Source organism: Mandrillus leucophaeus, unplaced genomic scaffold, assembly GCF_000951045.1.
Source record: "Mandrillus leucophaeus isolate KB7577 unplaced genomic scaffold, Mleu.le_1.0 Scaffold238, whole genome shotgun sequence".
In the NCBI taxonomy this organism is placed as follows: Eukaryota; Metazoa; Chordata; class Mammalia; order Primates; family Cercopithecidae; genus Mandrillus; species Mandrillus leucophaeus.
The window spans coordinates 336,036-346,674 of NW_012102454.1; the positions used below are offsets into that span (position 1 = coordinate 336,036).

A 10,639-nucleotide genomic window follows, 5' to 3' on the forward strand; every position below is an offset into this window, starting at 1 on the left:
GCTCACGTCTGTACTCCCAGCACTTTGGGAGGCTGAGGTGGGTGGATCACCTGAGGTCAGGAGTTCAAGACCAGCCTGGCCATCATGGTGAAACCCGGTCTCTACTAAAAATATAAAAATTAGACTGGCGTGGTGGTACATGCTTGTAATCCCAACTACTCAGGAGGCTGAGGCAGGAGAATCGCTTGAACCCGGGAGGCAGAGGCTGAAGTGAGCTGAGATTGTGCCACTGCACTCCAGCCTGGGCAACAGAGCGAGACTGTCTCAAAACAAACAAATAAACAAGCACCAGTCCTGCCTGTGGCCTACAAGACCCTGTGTGATCAAGCTTCCTTGGGCAACCACTCCACCTCCATCACTCCACTCAAGCACACTTCTTTCCTTCTTGTTCCGTGAACGCAACAAGTACATTCTCGCCAGGTGTCTTTGCACTTGATTTTGGCCTTCCCTGGACCCACATTCCCCAGGAACCCACAGATCTCCCTCCCTCACTTCCTTCCGGTCTCAAGTCAAACGACTTCTCTTTCTGAAATGGCAGCCTGACCCAGCACAGCCTGACATTGCACCCCTCTGTGGTTCCTTCACTGTCAGAGGTCATGTGTTTGCTTGTCTTTCGGATCGTTGTCTGTCTCTTCTGCAGAACGTCAGCTCTGGGAGGCCAGAGAGTGATTTTTGGGGGGCACTGCTGTGACCCTGGGGCCCAGCATAGGCCTGGCACACAGAGGTGCTCAGTGAGCATGTGTTGAATTTTGGTGTTCTGGTGGGATCCAGGAGCTGGGTGGGGAAGTCTGAGAGAGTGAACTCAAACACAGGTCCTACTTGTTTGTTTGTTTATTTGCTTGTTTGTTTTTTGAGACAGGGTCTGACTCTGTTGCCCAGGCTGGAGTGCAATGTTTCAGTCTCGGCTCACTGCAAACTCCATCTCCTGGGCTCAAATGATCCTCCCACTTTAGCCTCCCGCGTAGGTAGGACTACAGGCGCACGCCACCGTACCTGCCTAATTTTTGTATTTTTTGTAGAGACAGGGTCTTGATATATTGCTGAGACTGGTCTCAAACTCCTGGGCTGAAGCCATCCACCAGCCTCAGCCTCCCAAAGTGCTGGGATTACAGGCATGAGCCACCGCGCCCGGCTCGGTCCTACACATTCACCATGGTTGAGTGCCAGTCCCTCCTAAGGGTGGTCTTTGTGTCAAATTCCTTCATTGTTTCCCAAACTTTAGAGGTTTGCCTACAACCTTCAGGACTTTTGTCCTGTCTATGAGTCACCTGCAACATGTTTATTGAATACATTTTAAGAATCAATTCAGTTGATTGATTTTTTTTCTTATTTATTTATTTATTTTGACTTAGCCTCATGTGAAGCCGGTTTGGCATTCTGGTTTCCTGTTGTTCTGGCGCATACTAAATGAAGCATACACAGTAGCGTCACAGTGGCTCCCGGGGCCCTCAAGCTGCACTTTGGGCAGAGCGGGGTTACTCCCCGATCCCTGGTTATTGACAAAGTTCTGCTCCTCTGGGCGAAGTCCTCCCAGGCCAGACCTGCTGGAGCCAGGATCTGTCGTCAGAGGACAGGTGTGTCAGGGCAGGGCTGGTGAGCATGTATGCAGCGGATCTGGAAGAGGCTTCCCTCCCGGCTGCCGAGAGGCCCCTGTGTATCCCCAGCCCCATCTCATGCCTCCCCGGCCTAGCTTCAGCTCCTCGAATTTTGCAGTTTTGCTAAACATGTTCCCACTTGGGGCCTTCACACATATGTGAGTTTCCTTCCATAGGGAAGCCTCCCCTGGCCCCTCAGACCTCAAGTCACACTTAGATTCTATGCTGTAAAACAGTGATCCCCAACCTTTTTGGCACCAGGGATCGGTTTCATGGAAGACAATTTTTCCATGGACCTGAGAGTGGGGAGGGAGCTGGGGATGATTCAAGCACATTACATGTATTGTGCACTTGATTTCTATTATTATTACATTGTGATATACAATGAAGTAAGTCTACAACTCACCATCACGTAGAATCAGTGGGAGCCCTGAGCTTGTTTCCCTGCAATTAGACGGTCCCATCCGGGGCTGATGGGAGACAGTGACAGTTCATCAGGCATGATCTGTGAGTACGCAACCTAGATCCCTCGCATGCACCGTTCACGATAGGGATCGTGCTGCTACGAGAATCTAAAGCCGCTGCTGATCTGACAGGAGGCGGAGCTCAGGCGGTCATGCTTGCTCGCTGGCTGCTCACCTCCTGCTGTGCAGCCCAGTCACTAACAGGCCACAGACCAGTATCAGTGTGTGCAGTACAGCACTGGGGACCCCTGCTGTAAAAACTCTGAGCTACCCCTTGGGAGCAGGTGTCACAGTTGTGGTTTGATATGTGCATGAGATTCTTTCATGTCCTTCTCCCTGCAAGACTGTGAGCCCCGTGCGGAAAGGGCATGCACTCTGCCAGCTTGGACAGGCCCCACAGAGTGCCTCCCTTCCCACTGCCCACGGCCCGGCCCCCACCCATGTCTGCTTTCCTCCTGCATGTGGACTTCCCGTCCCAGCCAAGCAGCCCCATGTCACCTCCCCTCCCGACCTGGTTTGTTCATTCCTGCCTCTAGGCCTTTCTTTTGGTCTCTGTGTTGCGTCCTCTGCCTTCTTCAAAATGCAGGGAGAGGCGGGGCATGGTGGCTCATGCCTGTCATCCCAGCACTTTGGGAGGCCGAGTTGAGTGGATCACTTGAGGTCAGGGGTTCAAGACCAGCCTGGACAACATGGTGAAACCTCGTCTCTACTAAAAATACAAAAATTATCTGAGTGTGGTGGGCGCCTGTAGTCCCAGCTACTCAGGAGACTGAGGCAGAAGAATCGCTTGAATCTGGGAGGCAGAGGGTGCAGTGAGCCAAGATTGTGCCACCGAACTCCAGACTGGATGACAGAGTGAGACTCCATCTCAAAAAAAAAAACAAAAAACAAAACAAAACAAAAACCAGGCAGAGCTGCCGTATAGGAAACCCTGCCCTCACTGCTGCAGCCCACGGCTTAACCTTACTGCTCCTCCAGCACCCGAGCTCTGTGAGCAGCCTTTGGTTCTCACCAACACAGCCGTGTAGCACAGCGTCGGAGTGTGGCCTCTGCAGCCAGTGGTCGGGGCTCAAATCTGGGCTCCACTGCTAACAGCTGGGGACCGCGGAACTGATATAACTTCTCCGGGCTTCAGCCGCTTGTTCTCAAACATGCACGTGCATCAGAATCCACCAAGGACTTCTCAAAACACAGATTCCTGGGCCCCACCCCAGGGTTTTTGATTCCTGAAGTCTGGGGTGGGGGCTGAAAATTCGCCTTTTTAGCAAGCTCCCTTGTGCTGCTGATGCTGCTGCCTAGGGACCACACTTTGAGAACCATTGTCTAGTTGTTAGGGAAGGTAAATGAGGTTAATGGAGATTAATTAACGCAAACTGGGTAGAATCATAGAAAGCGTTCAACAACTGTTAGTTACTAATCCCATTTACACGAGACACTCTGGCCCTTTTTTACTTCCTGACAGGTATTATAGAAAAAGTGCAATTGATACAAAAATTAGGTGGGCATGGTGGCAGGTGCCTGTGATCTCAGCTACTCGGGAGGCTGAGGCAGGAGAATCGCTTGAACCCAGGAGGCAGAGGTTGCAGTGAGCCGAGATCGCACTACTGCACTCCAGCTTGGGTGATAGAGTGAGACTCCATCAAAAAAAAAAAAAAAAAGAAAGGAGAAAGAACGAAAGAGAGAAAGAGAAAGAAAGAAAGAAAGAGAAAGAAAGAAAGAAAGAAAAAGAAAAGCAAAGAAAAGAAAAAAAGAGAAAAAAGAAAAGAGAAAGAGAAAGGAAGGAAGGAAGGAAAGAAAGGAAAAGAAAGAAAGAGAGAAAGGAAGGAAGGAACGAAGGAAGGAAGGAAGGAAGGAAGGCAGGAAGGAAGGAAGGAAGGAAGGAAAAGAAAAGAGTGCATTTGAATCAGAAGAATTGACCCCAGGGCCTGGCCACACCATTTCTGAGCTCCGGGACCCCGGGAAAATCACCTAACTTCCCTAAGTCTCAGCGTTCTCATTGTCACAGAGTTGTCCTCGGAGACCCTTCTCAGGATAGCCTGAGCCTCTGGAAAGTGCTTGGTATACAGCTGGTGCTTAATTAATGTTTCTTGAACTGAATGTAGGGATGTGTAAAATTTGCTGACACTGCAAATTGCAGCATGAATATGAGAGATGGGGGTGAAACCAACATGGGCTCGTGAGACCTACATCTGCGGCTCACACTCCAAGCTGCAGGGACCAGGAGGTAATCTCAGTGTAAGAAGCCGGCCAGGTGTGGGACAATAGGGAGTGGTGGGGACTGTGGCCAATGCACAGGACCCTCCCTTTCAGCAAGCCATGGCCACGTGCAAGTGCAAGCCTGGTGCTGTCAACTGATCTGACTGCAACAGAAACCAGCATGAGAATTTTTATGTGAAATCACCCAGAAGTCAAACCAGACCCAGCCCGCAGCTACCAGCTCAGAGTGGAAGCAACTTAATGGCCACTGGCCCTGGGTTCAAGGCTAAAATCCCTGGGCCCTTGCCTGCACACCAGGCTCAGCCGAGGGCAAGGAGAAATTCTGTCATCGTTCTGTAGACGGTGGGATGGCAGGCTGCCCAAAGACGGGTCAGAAAGCATCAGGATCTAGACTGGCTTTGGCTTCGGGGCATTTATTTCATGTCCCTTTTGTACAGGCCCCGGGGCCAGGTGTCGGGGCAGGAGACCAGGCAGGAAGTAGCAATAAATAACACGGACAGACAGAGCTCCTCTCCGGACAGATGAGGGTAAAGGTGGTTGGAAAGGAGCCGTAATGAGGGCGTGGGGGTGTTGGCAGGGAGGGGCAGCTGGGAAGGAGGGGGAGGTCAGGTCCCCAGGACCTCACTGTCACCTGCCTCATTCCCCTCCTGCCCCAGCCCCCGCTACTTTTGGGAGGAAGGGAGCCCACAGCCAGTGGGGGCCAGCGAGGGTCCTGAGGGGGGTCAGCCACATGGGCTGCCCCCAGCTCCTTCACTTGACCCGGATTTCAGCATACTCAGCTAGCTCCTCCGTCAGTGTGCAGCTGTCCTTGGTGGGCCGTTTCCCCAGGTCCGAGTGAGAATAGCTCAGGTCCAGCTCTGGGGGTTCTCCCCGAAGGCCCAGCAGCCTCCTCTCAGATCCCAGGCGCCTCTCGCTCTAGGAGGGGAAATCACCCATTAGCAGGGTCCTGCTCCCTGCCTTTTCCCCATGCAGAGGCCAGAGTGTTTGCACCCTCAGAGCTCCTGAGTTCCGTACCAAGTAAATCCCTATGTCAACCTCCTTTCTCAAGGACCACAGGCCCAGCAGCCCCCACGGTCACCGGGTTCCACTCTGGAGCTTCTGCCAGTGTTAATCATTGCTGAGCTTGAAATCTGCCTACAAATTCAATCTATCTAGGAAGCTTTTTTCTTCCTTTTCTTCTTCTTTTTTTTTTTTTTTTGAGACCCAGGCTGGATTGCAATGGCTCGATCTCGGCTCACTGCAACTTCCACCTCTGGGGTTCAAGCGATTCTCCTGCCTCAGCCTCCCGAGTAGCTGGGATTACAGGCGCCCGCCAACACGCCTGGCTAATTTTTTGTATTTTTAGTAGAGATGGGGTTTCACCATGTTGGCCTGGCTGGTCTCGAACTCCTGACCTCAAGTGATCCAACCGCCTCAGCTTCTCAAAGTGCTGGGAAGCCACCTAGTCAGGACCCCATCTTTCCAAATTCCTGGAAATACCTGGTTTGGTACGTATCCCCCATGTTTAGATCCGGCATGGGTTCCCCCTCAATCTGGGAGGTCCTGCAAGTGACACGTGGGTTCCCCTCATGCTTCCCACCCCCCAGTCACAGGAATTTGGACACACAGGACGGGGGCCACAGACAGAAGGGAGCTGCAACAGGAGAGACTAGACAAGGCCAGCACCGCCGGGCAGGCCCAAACTTCACCAGAGACCACCTTGACACCTGACAGGGACACACGGACATGCACGCCAACCCCAGGGCCCAAGGAGGGCCCAGAGGAGGGCACACTGAGGCCCCCGGAACCTACCTCCTGGGGCGCTCAGTGAGAATCCAGGGTAGAGACCTCTTTGGACTATTGGAGAAGGAAATGCAGTCACAGACGCAGGCAGGGGGAGGGAGGGGTTCCTTGGGCACCACGTCCCATCGCCCCCTACACAGCTTCAGCCTGGGCACCTCCTCCCCAGCCTCCAGGTCCAACCCAGCCCTGGAATGTCCTTCCTCTCCTCCTCTGAGAGGCCACCCCACTCCCCTGCCCCTTGGCCTCCCAGGCCCCTCCCAGGCCCTCGGTGATCGTGGTATCCAGGTTCCCAGGCCAGCCTGGCGCTGCAGGGCTCTGGTCCTTACCTCGTACTTCTCTGGTGCCCCAGAGATGCGGAAGTCGCTGCTGAACAGGACGGGAGGGTTGTCCCCTGCCGAGAAGCTGGGGCTCTCTGTCACGTTCTTTCTGTAGGGCGGGACTCGTCAGACCTCCCTCTGCCCTCCCTTTCTGCACCCCCATGTGTTTTAGGAGTTCGGCTCAGGGGACCTCAGAGTTCTCCCACCCATCTCTAAGATGTGGCAAGCAGCCCTTTCAGAACCAGCCTCTCCTGCCCACACAGCCCATCCTTCCCACCTCTGCGCCCCCTGCCCGGCTGGGGATGAGCCACCTGGCCACTGGGCTCTGCTGTTTTTCAGGACCCCCGTCTGGATTCTCCAGGTTCCCCCTCATAGGCTCTGGGTCTGTCTGCCCCTCTTGCCGCCAGGATGTGGAGCAGAGAGGTGAATTTATTTCTCAGGACAGCTGATGTGTGTACGCCACAAGGAAGAAACACGGCTGCAGTTCAGTTGGGCCAGGTAGCTGTGGTTTGGGGCTGGAGAGGTTTTCTGTCTGTTTATTTGTTTGCTTGTTTGTTTGTTTTTAGAGACAGGGTCTCTCTTTGTCACCTAGACTGGAGTACAGTGGTGAAATCATAGCTCACTACAGCCTCAACCTCCCAGGTTCAAGCGATCTTCCCGCCTCAGCCTCTGGAGTAGCTGGGACCACAGGCCCGTGCCACTATGCCTAGCTAATTTTTTCATTTTTTTGTAGATGGGGTCTCCCTATGTTGCCCAGGCAGGCCTCTAATTCCTGAGCTCAAGCAATCCTTCCACCTCAGCCTCCCAAGTAGCTGGGACTACAGGTGTGTGCCACCATGCCTGGCTAATCAAAAAAAAAATTTTTTTTTTAGAGATGTGGTCTTGCTGTGTTGCCCAGGCTGGTGTCAGATTCCTGGCCTCAAGCAATCCTTCCGCCTTGGCCTCCTAAAGTGTGGGATAACAGGTGTGAGCCAATGCACCCAGCCAAGGCATATATTTTTTGCCACAGATGTGTGTAATCTTTGGGGCTTCTGGCGTCAAGTGGACCTGCTGTTGTGGCTGTAGGGGGTACCTGGGCTTTCCCCACCACACTGAAGTGTGTAGTGGAGAGTTACTGGAGATAGGGAGGCCGTCAAAATAGAATGTGGGGAAACAGGTCTCAAATGATGTGTGTAAAGGGCTCAGCCCAGGCCCTGGTGTGCCCCTGACCAGCAGGGGCTGGAATTAACAGGAACCCTCTCTCCTCTGTCCCGCTGAACATCCCAGAGCAGAATCTGCCTTCTCTACACTTAGGATGCTGCCTTCCCCCGCCCACTCCGGGCCTCCATCTCCCACGAGGTCCCCTTTTTGGATCATCCCCAGATCAGCCCCGGCTGGCACTCACTTCCTGCGTGTCTGGGTAATGTAGCAGACGATGGCAATCAGGATGGCAAAGGCGACCACAGCACCCACAGGCCCGATCTTGGCCCACATCAGTCGATCTGAGGACAGAGAAGACCCAGGCGCCCTTAGGGCTACGGGTGGTGGTGACAGCACCTGAGAACTTTGGAGATGTGCTGGGGTGACAGTCAATGTATTCACGCAGCCGGGGCATCCTTGCACTAACTGGCACGGAAGCTCCTGGCGCCAGGGCAATCCCTTTTGTGCTGGAGAGGCCCTGGGCAGGGGCTCATACCGCCAAGGTCAGAGCAAACTCGGGGCAAACTCAGGGCGGCTTCTCCTCTCCACCGGGAAAGGGAGAATTTGACCTTTTTCTCAATCTGCATAGCCCATGCTCTGTGGCTGTTGGTCAGCCTTGGGAGCTTGGATCCAAGAGGAGCCCGCTGCCTCCTGTGGCTCCCACCCCAAGTCCATGCCACTCACGGGCTCCCTGGAAGGGCAGCTCCAGGCTCTTGGCGCCATAGAGGTTCCTCGCGGTGCAGATGACGCGGGGCGGGGCCTGGGCCTGCCCCCGCAGCGTGAGGATGCTGGTGAGCACCAAGCCGCTGCGCTCCGAGTACACGAACTCCCGCTCGCTCTCGTTCACGGTCACATTGCGCGACGGCAGCTCAAAGGCCACGGATGGCTCCGGGTTGGACTTCACCACGCACAGGCACTGCACCGTGTCTCGGGCTGCCGCGCAGTGGGACTCCAGGAGGAGCACAGGAGCGACTGCAGAGGCAAAATCAGGACTGAAGGTGGCCAGGAACCAACGAGGCCCGGCCCAGGAGACTCCTTGGCTCAAGGCAAGGCCAGCGTGGCCAAGGATGGGGGCGGTAGCTTCATGTAGGGCCCTCCAATTTCCCCCTCCTTTTTTCTCCGTCCTGACTGAGAGTGCCTTGACCTCACTACGACCCCGCCGGCTGCCTGTTTTCACTGCAAGCTTCATTAACCCACGCCAGGGGCCTTGAACATTCCCAGGCACTGATAAAGGGGTTTAGATTGTTGCTCAAAACACTAAAAGAGGTCGAGCACGGTGGGTCACAGCTGTAATCCTAGCACTTTGTGAGGCCGAAAAGTGGATGGATCACCTGAGGTCAGGAGTTCGAGATCCTGGCCAAGATAGTGAAACCCTGTCTCTACTAAAAACACAAAATTAGCCAAGTGTGGTGGTGCACACCTGTAGTCCCAGCTACTCGGGAGGCTGAGGCAGGAGAATCATTTGAGCCTGGGAGGCAGAGGTTGTAGTGAGCTGGGATCTCGCCACTGCACTCCAGCCTGGGTGATAGAATGAGACGCTGTCTCAAAAAAACCCCAAACAACAACAACAAAAATGAAAGAATGAAAGAAACCAGCCCCAGGGGCCAAATTCCTTAAACCCTCATGTAAACCCATACCCTGACCCTCACAGACATGTCTGGGTAGAACCTCCCTTTCTCTCACTGTAGCACCGTGCCAGTTCCCCTCCCAAATGCTTTGGACTGGTGATCACCTGGTGTTTAGTGCCTCTCTCTTTGGAATCCCAAGTGGCCTCATTTCAGGATGGTTTGGGGTGCTCTCTTGGGGCAATTCTTCTGGTGCCGCTTTTGAGGCGACTCTAGCCTCAGGTTCGGCCTGGACGGAGCACTATGTCACAGGGATGGGCTGTTTCTCCTGGGCCCTGGCTCTTTCACTCTCTCTAACCTCATTCACCTTGAAATACATAAATCAGATCACGGCACTCTGCTCAAAACCCTCCTTCTGTTGCTCCGCGATTCACCTAAAATACAAATCCTTTATTTTTTATCGTTTTGAGACAGGGTCTGGCCCTGTCGCCCAGGCTGAAGTGCAGTGGCAGTACTATAGCTCATTTGCACTCCTGGCCTCTAGCGATCCTCCCGCCTCAGCCTCCCAAAGTGCTGGGATTACAGGCATGAGCCACTGCACCCAGCCACATTCGACCATTTTTGACATGCAGAAAAAATTTCACATAGTTCAATGTAGTATACACAGCAAAAAGTAAGAATATTCACCCTAAATGAAATCAGTACAGATTGCAAACAGCCTTGTGTTCTTTAGGGCAGATTTTGCCGTCAAATCAGGGTGTTGCCAAAATTGCAAAAAGCCTTTTGATTTTAAAGCTTTATGTTCAGAACTGCAGAGGACGGTAAATCCATCTTACTCATGACAGTTACTGGAGGGTTTTTGTTTGTTTTTGTAGAGACAGGGTCTTGCTATGTTCCCCACGCTGGTCTTGAACTCCTGAGCTCAAGCAATCTTCCTGCCTTGGCCTCCCAAAGTGCTGGGATTATAAGGTGCAAGCCACTGTGCCCAGCCCAAAATACAAAGTCTTTCATCTACAAGGCCCCTCAGGCCCTGCCTGACCACATGCTCTCTCCTTCTCTTCCCCTGGCTTAGTCCTTTCCAGCCACACCGGTTCCTTGCTGTGTCTCAAAATCGTGGAGCTTTCTGCCACTCCAGGATCTGTGTGTTTCTCCCTCAACCTGGAACACTTCCATCAATTGCCTGTGGAACGCCCTCCCTCGCTCCACGTCGGCCTCTACCCACGCAGCATCTCCTTCTCTGACCACGCAGGGAAGCTGCACCTCGCTCCATGCGTCATTCACTCCCTGCCTAACTCAGCTCTCCTCCCCAGCACTCACCCTCCCTGCATCACACGCTGATATAAGGGGCCCCCTGTTTTCATCAAGACAGGGGCTTGCTCCATCTCCACTCTGGGCCTCACACGTAGAAGGGAGGAACTATGGAACTCTCCCAGCCCCCGGTCTCCCCAGACCCTTGGGGCTCACAAGGTTCAGACTATCCCTTCCTTTCTGGCTTCCAGCCTCTGCTCCTTCCTTTCAGT

General features: G+C 53.7%; 1 protein-coding gene across 1 annotated transcript in view; it reads right to left on the reverse strand.

Annotated features, from left to right (window-relative positions):
- Nucleotides 1–10,639, reverse strand: part of CD22 (CD22 molecule) — a 57,940-nt gene that overhangs the window by 40,591 nt on the left and 6,710 nt on the right. Inside the window, exons 2-4 of the mRNA XM_011982255.1 lie at nt 8,239–8,526; nt 7,760–7,856; nt 6,385–6,484 (exon numbers count right to left, since the gene is read on the reverse strand). Coding sequence (XP_011837645.1) covers nt 6,385–6,484; nt 7,760–7,856; nt 8,239–8,526 — 485 coding nt within the window. The remainder of the gene's footprint in view (nt 1–6,384; nt 6,485–7,759; nt 7,857–8,238; nt 8,527–10,639) is intronic.